This window comes from Sus scrofa, chromosome 14, assembly GCF_054392235.1.
Source record: "Sus scrofa isolate SSC_HxYL_T2T_F1_AM1 chromosome 14, Sscrofa_HxYL_maternal_Yorkshire_Landrace_v2.0, whole genome shotgun sequence".
NCBI lineage: Eukaryota > Metazoa > Chordata > Mammalia > Artiodactyla > Suidae > Sus > Sus scrofa.
Window position 1 is genome coordinate 99,989,608 of NC_139396.1, and position 25,145 is coordinate 100,014,752.

A 25,145-nucleotide genomic window follows, 5' to 3' on the forward strand; every position below is an offset into this window, starting at 1 on the left:
CGTTCTAATGCTTGGTCAGCATGATTCCTAAATTTTCTAGCAGGCTTGACTCACCAAGACCGCTCCAGTTTCTCTGTGTGTGTAAAGCAGTTCCACCCCAATCCAGACGAAGGAGGCAGAAAAGGAACCCTAAGGCTTGAGCGGGGGTAGGGTGGAGTAGGGAAAGGCGGGGCACCCCGAGACGTGCTCAAGTTTGTTCAGGGCGGGGCAGCCCAAGAGAGCCTCTCAGGCCGAGCCCCGCCTAGCATGGCGATTACACCATGATGGGAAGCGGGCGAAAGAAGGGAGTGGGCGAGGGGCTGGAGGTTCGCCCCAGCGCCCCACTCATTTCTCTCTGAGCCAGGAGAGACACACGGTCTTCCAGAGACGCAAGCACTTGCTCAGGGCAGAAGTGGTATCGCTCAGCAGACTCCTTCCTCTACCGGGGATTGGCTCTGCAGGGCATGTAAGTCACAGCCAAGAAGGGGAGTTGGAGAGATGTACGTGACCCCGGGGAGCGCGGTCGCGCCCAGTCGCGCGCAGTCCCGCTCAGGCACGCGCCCGACGCCCCGCCCCGCCCATATTGAGCGCGCGCGGGGCCTCCACCCCATCCCCCCGCCCTCGCGGTCCCCTCCGGCAGCATCCGTCGTTCCCCGCCCCCTCGTCTCTGGGGCTGTCCTCTTCGCTGCCTGACCTGAGGTCCGGCAACGTCTGTCTTTCTGGCCCTCGCCGAGGGACCGAGGCGCCCTATCCCGGGGGCGGGGGTGCTCTTGGAGCACGTGGCTGTTTTAGAGCAGGTTGGAGTGGGCAGCAGGCGGCGCTGCGGGGACAGGCGCGGCGGGCAGCCCCAGGGGCAGCGGCAGGGTCCTGGCCGGTGGGGGGAGGACAGGGTTGCGGCAGGCGGAACGGTGTCTCCTTCACTTCGCCCTCCAGCCGAGGGAGCTGCAGCCCGACCCTGAAGGAGCCGAACGGTTTCTGCTGCGAGCGAACGGCAGGGGCGCCTTCCCCTCCCCCCAGGAGACCACCAGGTACCGCTGCCCCCGCCTCACTCTGACCCGGGGGCGTAGGCCTGGGCGGCCAAGCAGGATGTCTGAGCCGGACTCTGGGTCGGCCCTGGCTCCCTAAGATGGCCGCGCTGCCCCGCGGCCCCTCTCCCCTCTGTCCCACACCCCCTTTCTGGCCCCTTGGTTTGCTTCTGACCCCTGCTGACCACACTTTATGTCCCTCCTTCAGATCACCTCATCCGACGGCTTCGCCATGGCGTCCTATGGACAGACCTGCCCACGGCGTAAGTAGAGGGGGATCTCTGCGGGACGGGGCGGCGGTGCCTGGACAGTCGAAGCCTGTCGAACGGAAAACTAGGGCTTCTTTTCCCGTATCTCTCCAAGGACTTGGAAATTTGTCCCTTTTGGTAGTTCCTCCACCGTCTGACTCCTCTAGTTCTGCGGAGGAGGGACTGAGTTGCTGGATTTCGAATAGGGGGACTAGGCCAGGGGAGTTGGTTCATGGTCGCATTCACCTTCAGCTTTTGGATGTGTCTTTAATGGACTCAGAGGAAAAAGTTACTGATACCGGATTTGGTTTTTGGAGGCTTGGATCGGTCACTTTTTCAGAGGAAGTAGTAATCTCCCTTGTGAGTGCATAAGGTCATTACATGTGCTCCTAAGGGCGTGGACGTGCTGTGTAGAATGAATGAGCTAGTGTAACGAGCTCAGATTGCTTGCCCTTAAGCCGCACAGCATTGGCCGAGGATATGTCTAAAGTGCCATCTGATATTTAGTTGATGTAGACACTTGAGTGAAACATAGATGGCTTTTTTTTAAGTTCCGTTAAGTTCCCCAGGTATTATTTACCTTTCTCTTCCCATTCCAGAATATTGGTTTTGGCCTCAGAGAGGATACTAAAGGATGTATTGGGGGAGGGGGTGAGGGACTTGTCTTAGTTTTTTTTAATCTCATTTGGTTAAATCAGCCTATTCCAGTGACTTTTGGCAGGTATATTTGAATGTATAGTTATATATGTGTGTATGTGTTTGATTCTTTGTATATTTTGGAAGGAATTTCCCAAGTTTTTTGGCCACTTACTATAGTTATCTGTTTTAGAAATTAGTCTTTGGTGCTGATATCTCCCTCATGGATCCTAGTAGACTATAGTTTTGTTGTAGCTCCTCGTGGTAATAAAAACAAGTTGGATTGCTTGGATTTAAAGATAGCAGTCTGTTCATAATCTAGTTCTTGAACAGACTGTGGGAGCACAGGGACATTAACATTGGAATGTTTCTTCCCACCAGCAATGTGTATTCCGCCATCATATGCTGACCTTGGCAAAGCTGCCAGAGATATTTTCAACAAAGGATTTGGTAAGAATTGCTTTAAAAATTTTAGATCTGAAGTGGAAAATGTGTGTTTGGATTGCTTAGGGAAATTATTGACTTTAAATTGTAAGTATTTTGCTGCATTCTCTTATTAGTTATATTTAAGATAAGATTTCTATTAAAATAGTACTGTAAAACAATCCAAATTCTATCCCAGTTTCATCTGTTTTTTTCAAACTTGAGTTACAGGAATTTACCTTTAAGAAGAAAAGCAATCATGCTTTCTTTTCTTTGAGATATAGTTTACGCCATGGTTGACTAGAATTGATGATTGTCTTGGATTGCTTTTATGGTGGTGACTCCTACTAAAGAGTTATGGGTTTTTTCGAATAAATTAGGACTCTCTTGAAGATTTTATTCCACACCTCACCCTCCCTGTCCTTTAGAATATTTCCCCAGTTATTTAGATTATTAATTGTTTAGATTATTAATCCCCGAAGGAGGTACCTCTTTGGGTTAAATGTTCTCAGTGCCTGTATTATAATAAATTATTGGCTATTCTGAGATTTAAGTTGAAGTGATTTTTCTAATCTGATATTTCGGTTTGAAAAGCATTTTTAAATAAATGCTTTGATAAAATTGTTTGACAGTTGGGGTTTTTTTTTGGGGGGGGGATTGCCAAATACACACCAATATATTAGGCAAAGCTTCATAGGGATGTTTCTGTCTATTCACAGAATTTTTCATTTAAGTATCATGTATCAATGCACATTTTTGTCTCCCTTTGAATATGTGAAATCTTTCTGGTTTTCTTTTTTTAGTGTATATAGTTGGCTGTTGTCATGCATCTTTTATACAAAAGAATCATTTTGTTCTCTTGAAGGTTTTGGGTTGGTGAAACTGGATGTGAAAACAAAGTCATGCAGTGGCGTGGTGAGTGTTAGGTATCTGATAAGTTCTGTTGAGCCTTTATATAATTTTTTTTGGGGGGGGGCTCACCCTTGGTAGATGGAAATTCCCAGGCTACGGGTTGAATTGGAGTTACAGCTGCTGGCCACGGCCACAGCCACAGCAATGCCAGATCCAAGGCCTGTCTGAAACCTACACACAGCTCACGGAATGCCAGATCCTTAAACTACTGGCAAGGCCAAGGATTGAACCTGTGTCCTCATGGATACTAGTTGAGTTCATTACCGCTGGGCCACACGGAAATGCCTATTTTATCTTGAAGAAACAAAAGATGATTTCGTTTTAAGGGCATTTTATCTTGATTTTATTTTCATTTTTGGATAGGATTTCTGGGTTTTGTGTGATCTTTTGTCATATTACTTACTTTGTATGTGCAAGGTACTCAGGAAAGACTGGTCATGTGGGATTCTGTTACTCAGTAAGATTGCAACCTGTTTTACTTTTTTGCAAGCCCTTCTTTTGATGAGTTTGAAAAGCCTTAAGAGTTCTGCACATAAAATATTCACTAATTTATTCTTCCTTTTTTTTTTTAATGCCATCTGCAGCACATGGAAGTTCCCAGGCTATGGATTTAATCTGAGCTACAGCTGCACTCCACAGTCACAGCAACAAGGGATCCCCAACCCACTGAGGAGGCCAGGGAGCAAACCTGCCTCCTCGTGGATATTGGCTGGGTTTGTTTCTGATGTGCAGCAATGGGAGCTCCTTTTTTTTTTTTAACTAATTCATAATTTGAGTGTAGTAATCATTTATACAATGGTTATATTCTAACAGTCCTCCTTGGAGACATTTCCACCTGTATTTTGTGAATTTTTAGAGTCCTAAATTTGAGTATTTTTAAAAAACGTTTTTTTTCTGCAACATGTGGAAGTTCCTTGGCTAGGGGTTGAACTGGAGCTGAAGCTGCAGGCCTGCCCCACAGCTGCAGCAATGCCAGATCCAAGTTATATCTGTGACCTAACCCACAACTTGTGGAGTGCCAGATTCTTAACCCACCAAGTGAGGCCAGAGATCGAACCTGCATACTCATGGACACTATGTCAGGTTCTTAATCTGCTGAGCCACAATAGGAACTCTAATAGTACTCCATATTTGAGAGGTTAATATTTTGATATTTGGATATCTTGATTCTGCCTGACTCCCTAAGAGTAAAGTAAAATTTATTTTGTGTAGTTTTTTTTCCTAAGGATTTTTTTTGTTTCATGTTGAGATTGTTGTAGGGATGGGGTGTAATGTGTGCATACTGGTTATTTTGATAAATTCTTGCTGTAAGTTGTTAACTCCCGTAATGCATATAACTGATATTTATTTAAATTAATTATTCTGTAGTTTCTTAATGCCTAGACTTGGATTTCTGGGGTTTTATATTGGTCACATCTGTCATTTGATTTCTTTGGTCTGAGTTTTCAGTGGTTGAGTGACTTACTTGCTCAGGATAACAGGTGTTTGTTTTGTGTTTCCTCTCTTAACCTATTGGCCTCTATAAACCACTTGCTGTATGTTTGCTGAAACACAAAAGGCCTTCTAAAAAAGTAGAAGACTCAATTCTTGTGTTTAAAAGGCTTGCTGGCTGGAGAGACACTTTAAATGACGGAACAGAACAGTATATCTAGTACTAGATTGTTCAATAAATCAGTCTTTATTGGAAAGGAAAGGCTTTTTGTGGCCAGGAATTTTATGAAATTAGGCTTAAGAACATGAAGAATGTATAGGAGTTTAATTAGATACAGCTTAAAAAAAATTTTTTTTTATATTTTTTTGCTTTTTAGGGCCACACTTCCAGTATATGGAAGTTCCCAGGCCAAGGGTGGAATCGGAGCTGTGGCTGCTGCTGGCCTGCATCACAGCCACGTGGGATCCGAGCCATGTCTGCAACCTACACCACAGCGCTGGATCCTTAACCCACCGAGGCCAGGGTTCAAACCTGTGTCCAGATGGATCCTAGTTGGGGTCATTACTGTTGAGCCACGCTGGGAATCCCTAGTGTGTTTTTATTTATTTTTAATGTATGTAATTCAAAAGTGTGAAACTCATTTTGTAACGTGTACCTGGCCCCTAATATTCCCATCAATGCCTAGTTCTGCTATCTCACCTGAGCTGCAGAGATGTCCAGGCCACCCCAGCCAGAATGTAGAAGCCTAAATGTCTTGGCGATGGTGTGAAAAGAGTATAAGCTCCACTGGTGCTGTTATCTGGCCCAATTCTGGTTCCACATTACAGTGTGATCTTGTTGTTTTTGTGTCTCGAGCACTCCGTGGCATGTACTTGTATATAAACCCACTCAATCTATGGACTGATGGGTGGCAGTGGGCAGGGCCTCAATCATCAATCATGTCACTCAGGATTAGAAATAGCTGCTCATACACATTCTGCACTTCAAGTATCTATTAAAAGAACATGCTCCATATATTATAGTGTTTTAATAATGAATGCTTTTGTGTAGAGCATGTGAAAATGTGCAAAGCTTTCAGTGTCACTCCACTTTAATTCTCCAGAGATAGCTCAGTTGAGGTAATTGAGACCCAGAAGAATGTCTTCTTCACTGTTCTCATTTAATAATGAGTGGCAGAACTGGATGTCAGGACTCCTAATTTTATTTACTTTTATTTTTTATTTTTTTGCCTTTTCTAGGGCCGCTTCTGCGCCATATGGAGGTTCCCAGGCTAGGGGTCCAATCGGAGCTGCAGCCACTAGCCTACACCAGAGCCACAGCAATGCAGGATTCGAGCCTCGTCTGCGACCAACACCACAGCTCACGGCAACACTGGATCCCCAACCCACTGAGCAAGGCCACGGATTGAACCCGCAACCTCATGGCTCCTAGTCAGATTCATTAACCACTGCACCACGATGGGAACTCCAAGACTCCTAATTTTATATCCAGTGTTTTTTTTAGTATGGGCATTGAGTGCCAACCTTTGACTTGAAATTTCTGTTAATGAAAGCATCTAAAAGACCTAAGGAGTTGAATCTGTTTCACTGCAGAGAAATAGTTAAACAAATGTACTGTTTTCCTAAGTGAAGGGTGATTCGCCTTTTCTCCTGTTGATATAGTTTTTGATATAGATGTCACAATTTCAGGTGTAGATTTTCTTTATTAGTTCAGATCAGCCATCTTTAAATTTGGCTTTCCAGTGGCCAAAACCTATAAATATCAGTAGTAGTCAAATCAGAACCTTTAGAGGGCATTTTAGTATTTTATTTTGGAAGATTTCAGTTGCTTGCCAGTATTCGATCTTTGGAAGATTGGATTTCTGGATTATTTGCAGCAGATTTTAAATTTCATATAAGCCCTCTATATTTTGCCTCCCTTTTCAGTTAGTGTGCAGGATTGGCAAGTTATAAATATATATGCTTCCAACACATTATATAATGCACTTCAGTTGGTGACTGCATTTGATAATTTTTCTACTGATGCCATCTGTTATACAGAGTATAGTTTATATTATTCATGATATCAACCAGATGTAGAGTTAATCTCCTATGATTTCCCTCCCCCTATTTTTAAAAATACTTATTTTTTGGCCATGCCCATGGCTTGTGAAAGTTCCTGGGCCAGGGCTCAAACCTGCACCACCCCAGTGATCCAAGCCACTTCAGTGACAACACTAAATCTATAACATGGTACTATAAGAGAACTCAATTTTTTTTTAAAATGAGAATGTGAAAGGTGGTTAGAAAGGCATAAAACCTGGTGACTCTTTAGGAAAACAGAACATTGGGCTTACCAAATAATTTTTTATTTATTTTTATTTATTTATTTATTTGTCTTTTTAGGGCCGCACCTGAGGCATATGGAGGTTCCCAGGCTAGGGGTCCAATTGGAGCTATTGCTGCCGGCCTATACCACAGCCATAGCAATACAGGATCCAAGCCACGTCTGTGACCTACACCACAAATTACGGCAACGCCGGATCCTTAACCCACTGAGCAAGGCCAGGGGTTGAACCTGCAACCTTATGGTTCCTAGTTGGATTCTTTTGCACTGTGCCACGATGGAAACTCCCAAATAATTCTTAAAAAAATCTTTTTTGGGAGTTCCTGTTGTAGCTCAGTGGGTTAAGAACCTGAGGATGCAGGTTCTATCTCTGGCCTTGCTCAGTGTGTTAAATATCTGGTGTCGACTCAAGCTGCGGTTAAGGTTGAAGAGACGGCTTGGATCCCATGTGGTCATGGCTGTGGCGGTGGCTGGCAGCTGCAGCTTTGATTTGACCCCTAGCCTGGGAACTTCCATATGCCACAGGTGTAGCCCTGAAAAGCAAAACAAAACAAAACAAAACTTTCATGGCATACATTCTTTTAATGGGATGCTTTCCCTTTAAGAATTTTCAGAAACTATTTCATAGTAAATTATATCAATTATTATACACTGATTTTGATGAAGGGGGTCTGTGGTTAGTCATACTGACCTACTTAGTGTTTTACTCAGGTAGATTGGAAGCAGTACTGAAGCACCTGTTCCTTTTCTTCCCCTCACTGGGTTTGTTTTTTTATGGCTGCACCGGTAGCATATGTAATTTCCTGGTCGGGGGTGGAATTCGAGTTGGAGCAGGAGTTGCCAGCCACAGCATCAGAGTTGAGCCACATCTGCAACCTACACTGCAGGTTATGGCAACACTGAATCCTTAATCCACTGAGCGAGGCCAGGAATTGAACCCACATCCTTATGGATACTAGTTTGGTTCTTAACCCACTGAGCCACATTGGGAACTCCCCCCTCACTGGTTTTTGAATGCCAAATGAAATCATCTTAGCAGAAGTTTCCTTAAAAGCTGTATACTTTGTTGTTCAGTGACAATTTGTTGGAAATATCAGCAATAATAAGATGGCACTCAGTAACTTGCAGGCTAACTTGTCACTCTTGTATATTTGGTAGTAAAGGGTAGCAGTGTTTGGGAAGCTAGAAAAAAAGAGGATAGTGAAGTTGTTTGAGTAGGGATTTTTTTTGTATGTGTAAGTTAGTGGATTCTTCTAGGCTTAAGAGAAAGTTCATGATGTTATTTATTTTCTTGTTAGGAATTCTCAACATCTGGTTCATCTAATACAGACACTGGTAAAGTTACTGGGACCTTGGAGACCAAATATAAATGGTGTGAGTATGGTCTGACTTTCACAGAAAAGTGGAACACTGATAACACTCTGGGAACAGAAATCGCTATTGAAGACCAGGTAACATTCTGAAAGTGTGCTTTACTATTATTTATTTTTGTATTTCAAAGGGAAATAAAGCTGAAAATAAATTCTTTTTCTTTCCAAATAGATTTGTCAAGGTTTGAAACTGACATTTGATACCACCTTTTCACCAAACACAGGGTAAGCATGGACATTTTTATTTTTTAATTTAAAAAATTTTTTTTGGTCTTTTTCCTAAGGCCGCACTTTGCTCACCTGGAAGTTCCCAGGCTAGGGGTTGAATTGGAGCTGTAGCCGCTGGCCTACACCACAACTCACGGCAACACCGGGTTCTTTAACCAGCCGAGTGAGGCCAGGGATTGAACCCACATCCTCATAGGTACTAGCGGGTTCGTTACCACTGTGTCACAACAGGAACTCCATGGACATTTTTATCTGCTTTAAATTGAAAAGCATTCCTCTTCTGTATTTAGGAAAGGTGCGTATTTACTGTTTGATAGCTTATTGAACTTCAGCTGCCTTATGGCAGATTTCCGTTTCTGACTTTGGAGCATGAAGCATACAGTTGTTCGCTTGCCTTCAAATATTTGCCTTTTATCATTGTGGCACTAATTTGGGCAACTGACATGTGTACCATAGGCTTTTGTGACTGATAGCCAGTTCTGCAAAACAGTCTTCCTGTGGTGGTGGCAGCAGCTCCTTTGCCCCATGTGCCCTCAGTGTGTTCATTGAGCTTGATTTGATTATCCTGCTACCTCTTTTACAGGCAAACCTTGGAGATACTGTGGGTTTGGTTCCAGATCACTGCAATAAAGTGAATTTTGTAAAAAAGCGAGTTACACAGGTTTTTTGGTTTCCTAGTGCATATAAAAGTTATGTTGACGTTATACTATTAAGTGTGAAATAACATTATGTTGGGCGAAAAAATGTACATGCTTTAATTTAAAAATACTTTATTTCTGGAGTTCCTTGGTGGCTCAGTGGGTTAAAGATCTAGTGTTGCCACTGCTGTGGTGTGGGTTTGTTCCTTGGCACGGAAACTTTTATATGCTGTGGGAGTGCCCCCTCCACCCCCAAAAAATCCAAAAACTGCTTCTGAAAAATGCCATCTATCAAGAGTTCCCCTTGTGGCTCAGTGGGTTAAGAACCTGAGTAGTATCCATGAGGATGCAGGTTTGATCCCTGTGGCTGTGATATAGGCCAGCATCTGTAGCTCCAATTCAGCCCCTTGCCTGGGAACTTCCATATGCTGCAGGTGCAGCCTTAAAAAAAAAAATGCCAGCTTCACCTGAGCCTTCACTGAGTCATAATAGAACATCAAAAGACCACTGACCACAAATAACTGTAACAGATATAATAATAGTTTTAAAAGTTTGAAATAATGTGAGAATTACCAAAATGTGACAGACGCAAAGTGAACAAATGCTGTTGGAAAAAACACCAGTAGGTTTGCTTGATGCAGGATTGCCACAAACCTTCAGTTTGTGAGGGGGAAATGGCCGTATATGCAAAAGCACAATACAGTGAACTGCGGTGAAACAGTGGGATGTGCCTGTACTCCCCAGTTATACTGTAGTTCATTTCAGTAGGTTTTGTGCCCTCTGTGCAGAAGTTAGGTATGTAAATCTTTCCCACTGGCATCACTTTTAAGTCGATTTGTTCTTTTTCCAGGAAGAAAAGTGGTAAAATCAAGTCTTCTTACAAGAGGGAGTGTGTAAACCTTGGTTGTGATGTTGACTTTGATTTTGCTGGACCTGCAATCCATGGTTCAGCTGTCTTTGGTTATGAGGGCTGGCTTGCTGGGTACCAGATGACCTTTGACAGTGCCAAATCAAAGCTGACAAGGAATAACTTTGCAGTGGGCTACAGGACTGGGGACTTCCAGCTACACACTAATGTGTGAGTATTTCTTTTGTGGCATATTATGATGTAGGACCTCAAAGTGATATTAATGTCTGATGTTATTTTCTGTGATTCTGGGTACAACCCAAAGGAGTTCTCTTAACATAAAAAGATCATCTTTGGGCATTTCTAGAGTGCCCCTCAGAGATGTATACGTGTTAGACTGAGACACATTAGTTTCAGTTTGGTGCTGAAAGAATAGATGTTTATTTCACATGAGGCTTGATGTGCTTTGGGTTTTTAGAAGAGGCCAAGACATTACCAGACTCTACTAGTGCATGCATTTAAATTGATTGTGATGTGTGAGGTGCTCATTTGATAGGATTGCCTAAAAGGTATAGTTTCTATCTAACCCAAATTAAATGTATATGTGGAAAGGACTTAAAAAGATTTCTATCCCTTATAAAAATGATGCATTGGTAAATAACAGAAAAAGAAGAAAACCAGAATTTCTTATAATCCCACTAGATGTATAATCTTTAAAACTTCAGGAAGTTCCCCGGTTGTCTAGTGGCTAGATCTTGGTGCTTTCACTGTTGTAGCCCAGGTTCAGTCCCTGGTCTGGAAACTGAGATCCCACATTAAGCTGCTGCTTGCCACAGCCAAAAATCAAACAAAAATATTGAAAACATTTAAAGTTTTTAGTGACACTCTAGAGACCCATGTGAGCAATGGCCTCTATTTATTTTTTTTATTTTTATATTTTTATTTTTTCTATTATAGTTGATTTGCAATGGCTTCTGTTTAAATGCGAAGCTACAGTATCAACCTGTGCCTTAGATATTATTACTAGATATTGTCTAGTCTACATTGACTAATTTAAAATATCTTACAGCAATGATGGGACAGAATTTGGAGGATCAATTTATCAGAAAGTATGTGAAGATCTTGACACTTCAGTAAACCTTGCTTGGACATCAGGAACCAACTGCACTCGCTTTGGCATTGCAGCTAAATATCAGTTGGATCCCACTGCTTCCATTTCTGTGAGTACTACTGTGGGTTTTGGTTGTGAGAATTAATCGTTGAGTATATTGGATTCTTTTGAAAATATGAATTGTGATTCACACAGTTCCCAGTTGACACAGTTCTAATTGGGATTAGGACTTGGAGTGGCATTCTCCGTGGAGACAGTTTTAGAAGTTTGATACCCAGGTTACAAGAATTTGTTTAAAAATTCTTAAAAAAAAAAAAGCTAGTGAGTTAGTATAGGTAATAACTTTGAGCGCCAAGCCTATCCAACCCCATGGAAGCCAGTGAGCCCTGGGCACTTCTCATTCTTGTTGGAAAGAAATAGTACTTTGTTACTTTGTGTTTGTCTTTTTATGGTTTACAAAATATCTTCAGATTTGATGTGAGAGGCCAGTGGCACACATGCAGTTTTGCAGATGAAGAAACCAAAGCTTGGAGAGAGGAAGGACTTAGGCCACTGCTAGGGAGAGAAGGAAAGAGGGGTAGAGCCAGGACTGGACTGCATGTCTTTTGATTACCCTCCCATCTAAGTGACCAGGTAGCTCATCCTGCTTTGCCTGGGACTATCCCAGCTTTAGCACTGAATGTCCTGCATCCCAGGAACTCTTCTCTATTATGGGTTAGCTGGGTTGTGTGGCCACCCTGGTTCTGTCCTTGGCTCTTTCTGCTATTTCTTCCTTCGGTCGTAGTGAATTGGGGTAGGAGAGAGTGCCGTGTCTGAGGCTCTAGAGCAGCTGACTCCAGTTTCAAGCAGGTCACCATCTGTTCCTATTTGTCAGTTGCTTATAGGTCAGGTACTGTATGTACTGGAATGAGATAGTTTAACCTTCCATAAGAGTTATTTTAGTTACATAAAGTGATCTTTATTCCTGAGAACAATATATTTTGGTAATTTAGGAAGTTAGGTTTTAGCCCCTTGTTTTATTGGAAAACATAATTATAATCAGAGGGAATGAGAAGCACTCAGAATGCTTTTCCCATTGGCAAAGCAGTGATTCATTTATAAGATGCAGCTCTCACAGTTGAAAATGGAAAGGCTAAAATGGAAAGGCAGCTTGGGACCTTTGTGCCAGTGAGTGACTTCTGGGGATTAGTTTGGCAGTGTATCTCATGTGTCCCACCTAAGTAGTGCTGCCGTTGCCCCCGTCAGGCATTCGTTACCTGAAGCACTGCTTGATGCCCCATTTGTTTTATGGTCAACTTCTATTCTAAAATAGTAGGAACTTGTATCCAGTTGTCTGGGGCTCTTAATTTGTTGGGCACAAGATGGTTACTAGTGGGGCATTTCTTCTGCAAACAACTCACATGTCATGGGTGGCTCATGAAGACTTGGCTTTAGTGCCAAGTGAATACAAGTGCCTTTTATGTGACTTTTGCCTGTATAGACATAGCATTTCTCTCTCTGGATTGGTCTGTTTTGATCTTGCACATTACAAAAGAGTGTAGACATCAAATCATTTCCAAATCTGTTTTGATCCTAGAGGCTGTTGCTTTTTTATTAGCATAGCACTCAAAATGCTGCCCAACAGAGTTGCCTGACGAGGCAGCCTAGGCCTTGGAGATCTGGGTAATATGTGTGCATGAAGATCTGAGACTAAAATCCTAAAATAGTAGAATTATGCAGGAGGGCAGGGGTCTGGGTTAAATGATGCCCCATCAGAACCTTGTCTAAAGCATAGTCTAGTTACATACAGCCAGGACACAGGGATATATTAATGAGAGGCATGAGACTATGTATGAGGTCAAGGAGCTCTAGTCAGTCTGTTTCTTCAGAGAAAGTGCTTGTCTTTTGGTGATTTTCAACATTCTTGGTTTTAATTCTTGAGGCAGATCCCCGAAAGTAGTAATGTGTGTATAATAGCCACAAATTTAAACTTCCCATGCTATACTTTGAGGCTGGTTGTGTGTCATGTCAAATAAGTTAGTCAGCCTGATGGGCTTCCTTAGCCACATTCTGGTATGGTTTTGTTGTACTGGATTAGACTCACCAAGGACAATTTTAATGAGAGTGCTTAGGATTTTATACTATATGGACAGTTTTGGGTCTGTAGACACATCCCAAAAGATTGCAAGATTATGTGTTCTCCTGACAGTTTGAGTTCAGTGGATAAGAATTATGTGTCACCTGGTTTTTGCTTGGTTTAGTACAGTGTTAATTTTTTATTACCTCACATGTGAAAAAAATGAATGCCTCATAATTGCATGATAGGGAAACATGTAGGGGCTTTTGCCCTGCCATTCAAAAATTTTTCTTAACATTTGCTTTTTCATTTTATTTTAGGCAAAAGTCAACAACTCTAGTTTAATTGGAGTGGGCTACACTCAGACCCTGAGGCCTGGTAAGTATTCTTGATAAAATATTTTTCTGATAGTGTTTTCAAAATTAGTTTTCATTTTTTAGCTTCTTTTGCAAACCTTTCAAGGATGCAGAAAAATTGACAGAAGGGTACAGTGAACAACACATGTTTACCTTTTTTGCCATAAATTTGTATTCCTTTCTTCTTTTTTCTTTTTCTGTCTTTCTTTTTCTTTGTGCTTTTTAGGGCCATGCCTGCAGCATATAGAAGTTCCAGGCTAGGGGTCGAATCAGAGCTACAGCTGCCACCCTACGCCACAACCACAGCAACTCGGGCTTCTTAACCCAGTGAGTGGGGCCAGGAATTGAACCCAGATCCTCATGTATACTAGTCAGGTTTGTTATTGCTGAGCCACAATGGGAACTCTTGTTCCTTTCCCTTTTTTTATATGGGCTGTTTGGAAGTTGCAGCTACCATGCCATTTCCCTAATCTTGAACATGCTTTGTCTCAGAATTAAGAACATTGTCCTGTATAACCACAGTACTGTTAGCACCCTGATAAAGGTAACATTGATTCCATATTAACTTGATATCCATTCTCTACTTAACTTTCCTTGTAATTTTTATTTCTCCAGTCATAGATCAGTCATTGCTTTGGTTTTTTGGTCTTTGTAGTCTCATTTACTTTACATAGTTTTTTTTTCTTTTTAGGGTCATACCTGAGGCATATGGAGGTTCCCAGGCTAGGGGTTGAGACATCAGAGCTACAGCTGCCGGTCTACACCACAGCCACAGCAATGCAGGATCTGAGCCGAGTCTGTGACCTACACCACTGCTCACAGTAATGCCAGAACGTTAACTCACTGAGCAAGGCCAGGGATCGAATCCACAACCTCATGGTTGGTTACTAGTCGAATTCATCTCCTCTGTGCCACAACAGGAACTCCTTTACATAGTATTTTGAGCCTTGCTGTTTTCTAGGGCAGTACTTTTCAGATATCAGTGTGTGCATGAATCACCTTGGGAATCTTACTCTAATCACATAGGTATATGGTGAGGGGTTCTGTCTTTTTTTTTTTGGCTCCACTCAATGACAAATGGAAGTTCACAGGTCAGGGATTGAACCTGCACCACACCACCCACGGTGCCACAAGAGAATTCCAGGAGGGTTCTGTCTTTCTAATAAGCTCTTAGGTGATGCCAGTATGGCTGGTGCTTGAACCATTTGAATAGCCAGATTCTAAAGCACTTAGAACTTTTTCCCCAGACTTTTTGACTATTTTGAAACCTAAAGAAAAGAGTGGTACCACGAACACCCATATACCTTCCCAGTTACTAACATTTACTATGTTTATGTCTCTATGTATATGTAGTCTTTTTCTTTTCCCTCTACATATATCCTTATGAATTATTTAAATATGTTCTGCAGCACATGGACACATCAGCCTTAGTCCAGGGAGGAAGATGTTTTAAACTACATTATTACTGCAGGGCTGTTTTTATAGCTAAGGAAATTAATAATTTAAAATAACACCTAATATATAGTCTGTATTTGGATTTCCCCGCTTTTCTTCAAAATGTCTCTTTATTGTAGTTTTTCCTTTTCAGGATCCAGTTATGATTGTCCTTTAGTCTGGATAATGTATTGAACATTATTGTCTTTTCTAAAGCTGTCTGAGCTTTATTATTAACATTTTAATGCTGTCACTTGATGGCTTTTCTTAGGATGGTGCCAACTGAATTCCCTCTTGTATCTCAGATACTCCCGAGTGCCCTCTGGTGGCTGGCACTAGTAGGTCATCTGACAGGCTGAGAAGTGACAGGCAGGCTGTGACATGACTATTTAAAAAGAAGATTGCAGACTCGTGAGGTTTCAGGCACATGATGGTTGTCTGCTTTTGTTTACAGGTGTGAAGCTGACACTGTCTGCTCTGGTAGATGGGAAGAGCATTAATGCTGGAGGCCACAAACTTGGGCTTGCCCTGGAGTTGGAGGCTTAATCCAGCTGAAAGAAACCTCTGGGAATGGATATCAGATTTGGCCTTAATATATTTCCAGTGTGACCAGCAGGCTTCCCCACCCCCACCCCCCCAAAAAGGTGATCAAAACAAAGGATGATCTAAACAAGAGCTGTATTTTAAATATTTAGACAGTTACTTGTTAGCTGGTTTCTAGTTGAATTGGTTATCTATCTAGTTATCAATGCTGCAGTCGTGCAGTCACCTATACATTATTTAAATGTATTTAACTGTTAAATGCGCTGCCCACCAATAATGAAATAGACCTTTATGAAAACTGTGCAGTTGGTGTGCATGTTTGTTTTTATGTTCCTTTTAACATTTAATATTGCCATTGAATGAGATGGATAAGTGGATATTTTAAGATGAGGTTAAAATTTTTTGTTAAATTCAACCATCATTAGAATTACTTTTGGTATCCCCAGACATAAATTATGAATAAAACAAGTATATATAATTAATGACTCCAAGTATTTGCAGAGTTAAAAACTTGTCACGTAGGGTCAAATCTTCCTGGTATCTAGCTAGTGCTTTATTTTCCAATGAGCATTTTGCTCTTTATAATGTCCTCTGTCCCAAGAGTAACTCAGTGATATTTTTAGACAATAAGATAAATGCATTTAATATCTTTATTTTATAAATTAATGCAAAATTGCATTGGCTCATTAAGTCCAGGAAAGGTTAGCATGTAAGTGACAAAAAGAGGGAAAGGAGGTGGTGCTAAAGTTTGTATACACACACCATATCCCTTCAAGCTGTTGCTATGGGAATGATCCAGGCACTAGTTCTGTGGGATGGGACTAGGTGTAGGGCAGTGGACTTAGGTGTAGACAGTGTCAGTAATCAGAGTCTGCGAGAGGGAAATGTATGGGCCTCAGTGAGAGGTCATCACTTCTTTCCAGGCCGACACTGCAAAGCGTGGGCCTGAGTGTGTTACCAAAGCCAATGCCTTCAGATTATGTGGCCACTGGTCTTAATCTGGACTTTGGCTGAATGATAGAAATTAATAGGTGACTCTGGTTGGAAACACAGGAAAGAGGAATTTTAATGTGAAGATATAATTAGAAGAATGCAATCAAAGGTTAGAGAAGGGTTTTTTTTCCCAACAAATTCATAATTGTGATGCAGTGTGAAGTTTGAGAGGATAAGAAAATGTGTTTGACTCGTTACCCAAAAAGTGATACATGCTGAAAATTTCTAGGTTAAGAATCTGTTAAGAGATAAGAAACCCAAACAAGCTTTACACACAGGTGGGGTGAGGGACAGAAAGACCCCTTCTGATTTCACTGTCCTAAGGGACTGGCTTAGAATGGCCCATATGAATAAGACATGACTTAATGGCAGTAAGTTGGAATTTGAACCAATTTGAGTCAGGCAATTGTTAGGTAAAAATAGGAAAAGGTGTCTGCAAACTAGGTGTGAAAGCATGTCTTGTGTTTTCAGGATACTTAAGAGTAAAATGGACCTGTTCACTCCTGTGCATCCTAATACCTTTTTTTTTTTTTTGCTCTTTAGGGCCACACCTGCAGCATATGGAAGTTCCCAGGCCAGGGGTCGGAATTGGAGCTACTGCTGGTCTGCACCACAGCCACAGCAACGTGCGACCTGAGCCCCGTCTGCAGCCTGCACTGTAGTTGACAACGCCAGATGCCCGACCCACTGAGCGAGGCCAGGGGTTGCACCCTCATGGATACTAGTTGGATTGTTTCTGCTGCTCCAAAACAGGAACTCCTAATGCTTTTATGAATGGGAGAAAGATAGGTTTGTAGTTAGGTCCATGAAGGTTGCCTTAAATGCAAGGTATATCCCAGGGCGCTGTCAGGTTATGAAAGTCGCCAGCTCTGGGCTCATAGGGCCTGTGTCAGGCTCCAGGTTCACGTCCACCACCCAGGCCTAACCAGATGGTGGCAAACACCTAATTGTATTCTAGGCTGATGCCATGGAAAGAACACTATATCTGAGCCTGATCATTTTGGTGTGGAGTTAAGATTTTCCTATGGATTGGGAAGGTTTAAATAAGTTAAACAGAGTGAAGCACCTGGCTCCCTCTCCATCTCAACACATAGATGTTGGTATTGGAAAACCTAACTTTCTCTTCATCTTCTGGGGATCTTGTTAAAAATTGCCTCCGACGTATTGGCTTGTCTACTTCACACCACTGGTCAGTGATCCCACTCTGGCTCTCACCTTCCATCAGGACTTCAGGGGAGGACAGGATAATATCTCTATACTTCACCCACTCTTGAGGTCCTTAGGTTTAAGTCAAGTGGCCTGATCTGTGGTGATGTAGACCAGAGCCTCTACTGCAGAGGTGAGGCCATGCTGAACTGACAATTATATGAAAATGGGCAAATGGCCAGCAAAATTGGCATACCCTACAAAAGTACATGGTGCAATGCCCCTTTCTTGCCATCAGATTCCAGACTGTTCTCTCCCTTAGTCCCAGCTGCACTGAACAAGAACTTCATTGACTTAGCCTCCTAGAAAGAGATGTAGGAGGGAGGATAAGGGACCTCTACCAAGCTTCTAGCGCTTAGATCTTCTGGAGTGGAGGCAAACCCAAGGAGCTCGGTCTGACCAGTTGCGTGTGGGCAGGTCAAACTTTACATCCTGAAAGTCCATTCAGCTGGAAGCTTCTGTGGTCTGGCCATAGCTCTGGTGCCAGGTAATCCTCAGGAGAGTGCCCGGGAGGGGATAGAGGTCTGTGGTGTCAAAAGTTCCCTTCTGCTGAAGGTGCAGTCAGTGTGGGCCTTCCCTCCCTACCCCATCTCAGCACTTAGGGAGGCTCAGAATTTCTCTTCCCAGACCTCACTTTATTGTCAGATTTAAAACTGCGATTCCCAGGGCCCCTCCCTTGAGGCCACTCCCTAGTGGCCAGCTCTAGATCTTGAAGGCTAAGGTAAGGCCGTCGCCCAGGGGCAGGAGGCTGATGTGGACCCGGGCATCTCTCAGGATGCGCTCATTCAGGTTTCGCACACACTGGACCACTTTGTCCTGCGGTTGAGGCTGCAACACCTCTCCATGGCACAAGACCTGTGGAGGGGTGGGGCATCAGGGGGCGGGGCCCGGGAGGTGCCAGCGCAGGAGGCAGGGACTGAGGACTCAGGTGAAAGCCTGGAAATACCTGGGAGTAGCAGTTGACGTGGTAGGGTTCTGGGGTATGGGGGCGGGGCGTAGGGAGGAGCCTAAGGAAAAGACCCAGCCCGATAGTCTTTACTCCAGGGCTGTCCCTTACATTGAGTACAGCGAGGACGCCCCCAGGTCGCAGCAGCTGAAGGCAGCGCTCATAGTAAGCGGTGCAGTTCTCCTTGTCTGCGTCCACCACGGCCACATCGAAGGTGCCAGCCTCGCCCGCGGCCAGGAGCTCGTCTTGCGGGAAGGAGAGGCAGATGCAGCTGAGTGCGCAGGCCGGCCCAGGCGCGGTGGCCATTCAGGACCGGCCTCGGAAGTGCCGGCCCTGCCTCCCTGCATGTGGCCGCGTACTAGGGGGCGGGGGTGCTGTCAGTGCCCAAGAAGCCTGCCCAGCGGACCCACTAGGAAAACGGCGCCAAGGCCCTTTCCGCTCCGTTCCTCACCCAGGGTTTCCAAGGCAGGCTTCAACCGAAGGTCGATCTTGTGCTCCTCCTCAGCCTGCGGAAGGGGCGGGGTCAGAGCCGGAGCTGGGGGTGCCGGGGCTCCAGTCGCCTGACCGGGACCTCAGGCATGGGGGACACTCACCTGCCTCCACAGGGGCCGCCCCAGCTCTGGGGGCCCCGCATCAACTTCGCAGGTCACCACGCGCCCGGCAGGCGGCAGCGCCAGGGCCAACGCTAGGGCTGAGTAGCCTGTGAAAGTGCCTGGGAACATGGACACCGACAGGTTCAGGCCAGAGTAGGAGAATGGCCCGGTGACTCCGGCCCCCAGTGACCCCGAATGAGCGCCCTACCCAGATCCAGCGCCTTCTTAGCCTTGATGAGGCGAGCCAGGTTGGCTAGGAGCTGGGCCTGCTCACAGGTCATCATGGAATCCCCCTGCGGCTGCTCCAAGGTCAGCTGCGTGGGAGAGGAGAGGGTCGCATAGCTCTGCCAGTTACCCAGCTCCACCCCAGGTTCAGAGCTTCCCCCCGCCCCGAGGGGGGTTGCAGGCGTGGCCCAGGGGCGTGCCCTCGCGGAACGCCCACTGAGAGCCGCCTGGGGAGCGGGAAAGCCCAGAGAGGGCCACCGCCCCGCCCAAGGTCACATAACCACGTGGGCCCAAATGGGCCCGCGGTGGGCGCCTGTTCCCGCCCCCTTGGCCCTGCTGACCAGCCGCAGACTCCGCAGCGCCGGGTGTTCCCGCAGGGAGCGGCTCAGCAGATACTGCCACAGGGGGCTGTCCTCAGGGGGCAGCAGTCGCTTCTCTTGCCGGGATCGCCGTGGAGGGAACCGTCTCCCTACCGGGTAGTGGGTGCTGGGATCAGGGACTGGGGCTCTTGGGCACCAGGGCTGACCCTCAGCCGCAGCCAGCCTCGCGGATTCATGGGCTCTGCTCCAGTGCCCGCCTGCCCGCGGGGGCTCTACTCCGGTGCCCGCCCAGGGGCTCTGCGGAGGGTGCCAAAGGCCCCGACATACTCACCGAGGAAGAGGCCGCTGGCAAAGGCGGCGCCCAGTGCGGCCGAACCCAAGGCCAGCGCGGCGGGCACAGAGAGCCGGGGCACCGGCTGGGTCATGGTGTAGGCTGGAGACGGCGGCGTCCTGTTCACCTGCGCTGAGGCTACTGGGACCTCCCTGGGACCCGCGGACCCTGGCGGCTCCACCCCGCCGGGGCAGTGACCTCGGAACTGCGGTCTCGGGTACCATCTGGCGGCAGCACTGCCTTACTGCAAGCCCCACCCAAGTGGATCCGTCGTCATCTGGTGGCCACGTTCGGAACTGCGCCCGGCGGGGAGGAAGCACTACATCAGGGGTTGCTTTCTTTCTCGGTCACCGGAGGTCTAGGGGCCTGAGTCAGGAAAGAAAAATGTGATGCTACTCTTGGTTATGGTTCTTCCTCATCGCTACCACTTTTGCTGAGAACCCCTTAGGGCATATTGGGTGGGTGAGTAGACCGTTGGTGTAACAGGATAGTAAAGGTACAAAGCGATAGAAATTAAAGGATCCCTGGGAAGGACTGAGAGAATCAGAGGAGGCCTCTTGGAGGAGGTTACCAAGGGTATCAGGCTGAAGGAGTGTAATTTTAGGAGGCATAACCAGAGGTGGGGTTCGGGAGCCCCGGGTAAGATCTGGTTGATTGAGCTCTGTGCCAATATCCTTAGTTAGAATCCTGCTCTTGGGAGCCAGCTAGACATAGGTGTGAGATCTTGGGCCCATCAGTCTCTCTGAGCCTCAGTTTCCTTTGTGTAAAACTGGGACCATTCTCTTACTGTTAATGGCACCAGATCCCATCCATGGCCTGGCACACAGTAAGTGCTCGAGAAATAGCAGCTGCTGTTATAATCATAGGTTGGAGTGAAGAAATCTTGGGGAGGAAAGTGACCGGAGGACAGGTGAGGCCCCTTTGCAGGGCTGTTGCGCAGGGCTGCCATCCAGTAAGCACTGATTGAACATCAACTGTGCCGAGTGGGGCTAAGAGAAAGGTGTTCCTGGCTTGTATTAGTGAAGCTGGGCTCAGAGACCGCAGGACACAGGGAAGTGGTGAGCAGCCCCAGCTTCAGAATTTGCTCTTCTGTACAGTGGGGTTCTTAGTAGTCCTAACCTCTGGGGGATGAAATGAGAAAATCCGGGTGAAGGATTTACACAGGGCCCGGCACTTAGTGAGCTATAATTATAAAAGGAGTCAAATTCCATCAGACAACTCTGCGGCTGTCCCCTGACACGAAGGGCCCTCCAGCCCTTCGGCAACCACACTGGGCAGACTGGAACTCCACCAGGGGCTTCCCAGGCGAGGCTCAGCCCCAGCAGGGCTCAGAGACAGCCTTGTTGCTGGGTTTGTTGAGGGACTGGCTTGGCTAAGCCTGAAGTCCCGGGCGAGCTGGGACTGATCCGAGCTTCGCGAGCCCTGGGCCAGGGTGAGCGGGCCGGTGGGGGGTGGGTGGCGAGGCCGCGCAGGGGCGGAAGGCGTGGCCTCCTATCATACACAGGGGTGGGGCTGATCCTTTGACCAATCAGTCCACAGTCCCGGGCGGTATTCAGGGGAGGAGCCCGTGGTTTGCTGCTGGGTGGGTCTGGGTCCGCCCTCCCAGCTCCTCCCGTCTGCCTGTTGCCAAGCATGCGGCCAGCTTGGAAGAGAAGCGTTTTTCCTCTTACCTTTTGATTATCTACATCCTGCTTGGCCCTGTAAATGTTTCCCAACCTGACTGTGAGTCTGATTCTGCAGGGTAAGGACTGAAGCCGCTGTCCTCTTCTCTTCCAGAGCTGTGCACACAGCAAGTGCTAAATAAATGTTCCCTGAATAGTGTGCTGGCGGTGCCTCGGGCTCTTGGCTGCCTGAGCTGCGGGTCTGGACAGTAAAAATAGTAACAATAAGGGACATTTTATTGAGCACCAGCCACTATACATCCAGCCTCCGCGTGAAGCTGCGATATTATTCCCATTTTCCAACGGAACAAACCACAGCTCAGAGAGACCATTCCTCCATGCTTACTCCGCAGGTCCTGCTCTATGCTTTCTTAAGTCCTCTGGCCAGAGAGGGACATGCCTATAAACTCTTCTGACCCAGAGGAAACCAGACTCCCACGTGCTTTCCTAGCACCTTTGCTGGGGCCCTTCCACCCCGGCACGGCTGGGGCTGCAAGCCTGTATTCTCTTTCCTGCCTGGGGGTCTGGGTTTGGGCAGACCCCCAGCTCACACCAGAGCCTCTCTCCGGAGCCTGGTTTCAGGCCTCAGCCTGTGGAGGTGGGCGGCAAGCAGGGAGGGGAGGCATGTCACCATATATCCCCGTCAGATTAAAAAACTAATTTGAAAAGATTAATGTATTCCATTCTTGTTACGCTGGCTCTGATACCTCTGGGCCCGCGGCTGCTCTGCCTCCTGATTATTGAATTTTTATGGCCTGGTAATTAATTGCAGATTCCCTGTTTTGTTCTATTTCTTTTTCTCTGACATTTTAATTTCAACAAAAAGCAGTGGTCTCCATGCAGGTTCTCTCTGGAGATCCTAATGGTCTATAAAACAGAATGACTTATAGACGTGGCACCCACTTCAGTTGGCGAGCGATTGTTTGAAACCTTGCTGATCACGCAAAATTTAATTTTTCCACCTCCCTCCCCCTGTTCTCTACTCATTTCTTGTCTCTTCTATTACAGCGCCAGTGTCTCAGCTCACAATGAAGGGAGCAAAGTGTCGCCTCTGAATCTGTTACAGAGGCTTTTCTTAGAAGGCCAGGGGGCTGAAGGCAAAGTAGGTTTTGATCCTTTTCCTTGGTGGTGGCCCCATGGTGGCAGTGGGAGCTGGGCCTCCCTAGAGGGCCACGTGGATGTGGGCTGCTGCCCCCAGGGGTGGGGAGGGGGGATCATTTCTGCCTCTCTCAGTTGCCCTTTGCCAAATGCAGCTGCCCCATTCAGGCACCAATACAGCTGAGGGCAGAGAGGATGGGTGCACTATGAGCCCTTAGGTCCATGCGGGTTCGATCCCTGGCCCCTGCTCAGTGGGTTGAGTATCTGATGTTACTGTGGCTATGGCATAAGCTGGCAGCTGCAGCTCTGATTCGACCCCTAGCCTGGAAACTTCCATATACCATAGGCGCGGCCCTAAAAAGAAAAACAAAAAACAAAACCCAAAAAACACCGTTTATTATCTCCTGGTTCTGTAGGTCAGGAGTATGGCCAAGCCTGGCCAATCAGGGTCTCACCAGGCAGACGGTGAAGTGTCTGGGGCAGCAGCTCTGCTTGGGTTCCCCGTCCTCTTCTGAGCTCTCCAGTTATTGCCCAAATTTAGTTCCTTCTCATTGAGCCCCTCTGTCTGCAAGACTGCAAAGGCACTTTAGATACTTATGGTGCTTCAAAATGCTCTGCCTTCCTCCTCTGCTTCTAAGGGCTCATGTAGTTCCTGGGACCCCCCCCACCCCAGCTAAGCCAGGACAATCTCCCCATTTTAAGGCGAGCTGGTTAGTGACCTTAGTTCTATTGGCCAAGCCCCCTTTGCCATCCAGGACAATGAGCGTGGGAGGAACATTGGTGGTGGAGATCATGAGAGGATGGTCAGCCATAAGCCCCCGCCTCTCAAAAGGGTTGTAAGGTTTAAAATACCCCTGCCATGGAGTTCCTGCTGTGATGCAACGGGATTGGTGGTATCGCTGGAGCTCTGGGACACAGGTTCGATCCCTGGCCTGGCACAGTGCATTAGGGATCGGGTGTGGTTGCAGCTGCGGTGTAAGTTGCAGCTATGGCTAGGATCTGATCCCTGGCCTGGGAACTCCATACGTTGCAGGGTGGCCAAAAAAGAAAAAAAATTGCCTGGTTCCTATCCCGCTCCTTGTGAACCACAATGTTAGGTGTTTAACTGCAGAGGGTTCCCTGCTGCTAACCGAAAAGAGTGGGCAGTGGGAATGTTCATCACAGCCACCCTCTCAAGTAATTAGCATTGTCCCCATTTTCCAGGTGTGCAAACTGAGGTTCCCAGATGTCAGGTGGCAGAGCCAGGATGTGGACGTGTCCCTGTCTCAGCTTCACCACTGGGCCCGAGGCCAGAGCTCCTATATCCCCTGGAAGTTCATTGAGTTCTTTTGCAAGGCCCCCACCTGTGCCAGCGATTTGTCTGTCACCCGACTTCTCTGATTGAATTAAGGTCTTTGCATTTGGGCATCTCTGGGAGTCCCCAGTGGATGACTTAGGTGTGTGTTTCATGGTGTCACCTGCTCCTTTCTTCCCAATGAGATGGCTGTGGCACCACTATCATGGCCACTCGGGGGTGTCATTGCTTTTGCTAGACCCCTCAGCTGACTCTCAGGAGCCGTCACATGGTCAAGACTTTGTGGGGTCCTTTTGAGGAAGAGTAAACACAGCTTCCCAGCAGCTCCACCCTCTCCACCTTGAGACACTGGCCTCTGTTGTGAGAGCTTCCTTCCCCCAAAAAAGACAGACACATGTCCCAGACTCCCCTGCAGGCATGGACCTGGGGTCCACAATCCCACGCGCTGCACAGGACTTGCATGCAAAAATGGCATGTGAGTCACTGCTTGGGGGGAGAGTGAGGCTCTGACACCAAGTGAGCAAACAAGGAGGTGCCTGTTCCTGCTGGGGTGGCTGTGGTGGGGACTGTGCCCAGAGGGCTTTTAACTAAAATAGTCCTTTGCTGTGGTTTGATGGGGATTCTAGCTGCTTAGTTCCTGGTTGTGGAGCATCCAAGCCTGAGTCTCTGGCCCTCCCAGAGTCTGCTGTTTGCAACAGAGTGGAATTTGCTGTTTGCACAACATGGATTCTGTTATTTGTAGGAAAGTAAAATCTGCTGTTTGCCACAAAGCAGCTTCTATGGTCTGCAGTTAGGAGTCCCACCTGGTACCTCCTATCTCCAGCACACAGTGCCATTCCCCTGTTTCTGCATTGCCAACAGGAGCTCAATATTGTTCAGACAACAATGTACTGAACTCTCGGGGTGGAATGTGAT

The 25,145-nt window shown here is 46.3% G+C and overlaps 3 protein-coding genes across 7 annotated transcripts in view; 2 read left to right on the forward strand and 1 right to left on the reverse strand.

Annotated features, from left to right (window-relative positions):
* The first annotated feature begins 848 nt into the window (after positions 1–848).
* On the forward strand, positions 849–15,868 carry VDAC2 (voltage dependent anion channel 2). 2 transcript variants are annotated; one of them, XM_021072175.2, is made up of 10 exons: positions 849–1,007; positions 1,213–1,267; positions 2,270–2,338; positions 3,177–3,226; positions 8,279–8,431; positions 8,523–8,575; positions 10,067–10,294; positions 11,133–11,283; positions 13,551–13,608; positions 15,475–15,868. In XM_021072175.2, exons 2-10 carry the CDS (start codon positions 1,237–1,239, stop codon positions 15,564–15,566), a joined length of 885 nt encoding a protein of 294 aa, XP_020927834.1. In that variant the 5' UTR covers positions 849–1,007; positions 1,213–1,236; the 3' UTR covers positions 15,567–15,868.
* Positions 15,869–16,199: 331 nt separating this feature from the next.
* COMTD1 (catechol-O-methyltransferase domain containing 1) lies at positions 16,200–20,384 on the reverse strand. 4 transcript variants are annotated; one of them, XM_021073150.2, is made up of 7 exons: positions 20,178–20,384; positions 19,868–19,995; positions 19,510–19,615; positions 19,302–19,420; positions 19,160–19,214; positions 18,820–18,953; positions 16,200–18,617 (listed from the first exon to the last, which is right to left on the reverse strand). In XM_021073150.2, exons 1-7 carry the CDS (start codon positions 20,269–20,271, stop codon positions 18,465–18,467), a joined length of 789 nt encoding a protein of 262 aa, XP_020928809.1. In that variant the 5' UTR covers positions 20,272–20,384; the 3' UTR covers positions 16,200–18,464. The 4 variants fall into 4 exon arrangements, with proteins under 4 accessions (XP_020928809.1, XP_084853523.1, XP_084853521.1 ...); XM_084997397.1 differs by lacking the exon at positions 18,820–18,953; XM_084997395.1 differs by having other exon boundaries at positions 16,200–18,953.
* A 1,310-nt stretch (positions 20,385–21,694) lies between these two features.
* Positions 21,695–25,145, forward strand: part of LOC106507128 (uncharacterized) — a 136,868-nt gene continuing 133,417 nt past the window's right edge. Inside the window, exons 1-2 of the mRNA XM_021073149.2 lie at positions 21,695–21,918; positions 22,847–22,940. The gene's annotated coding sequence lies outside the window, so the exon portion shown is untranslated. The remainder of the gene's footprint in view (positions 21,919–22,846; positions 22,941–25,145) is intronic.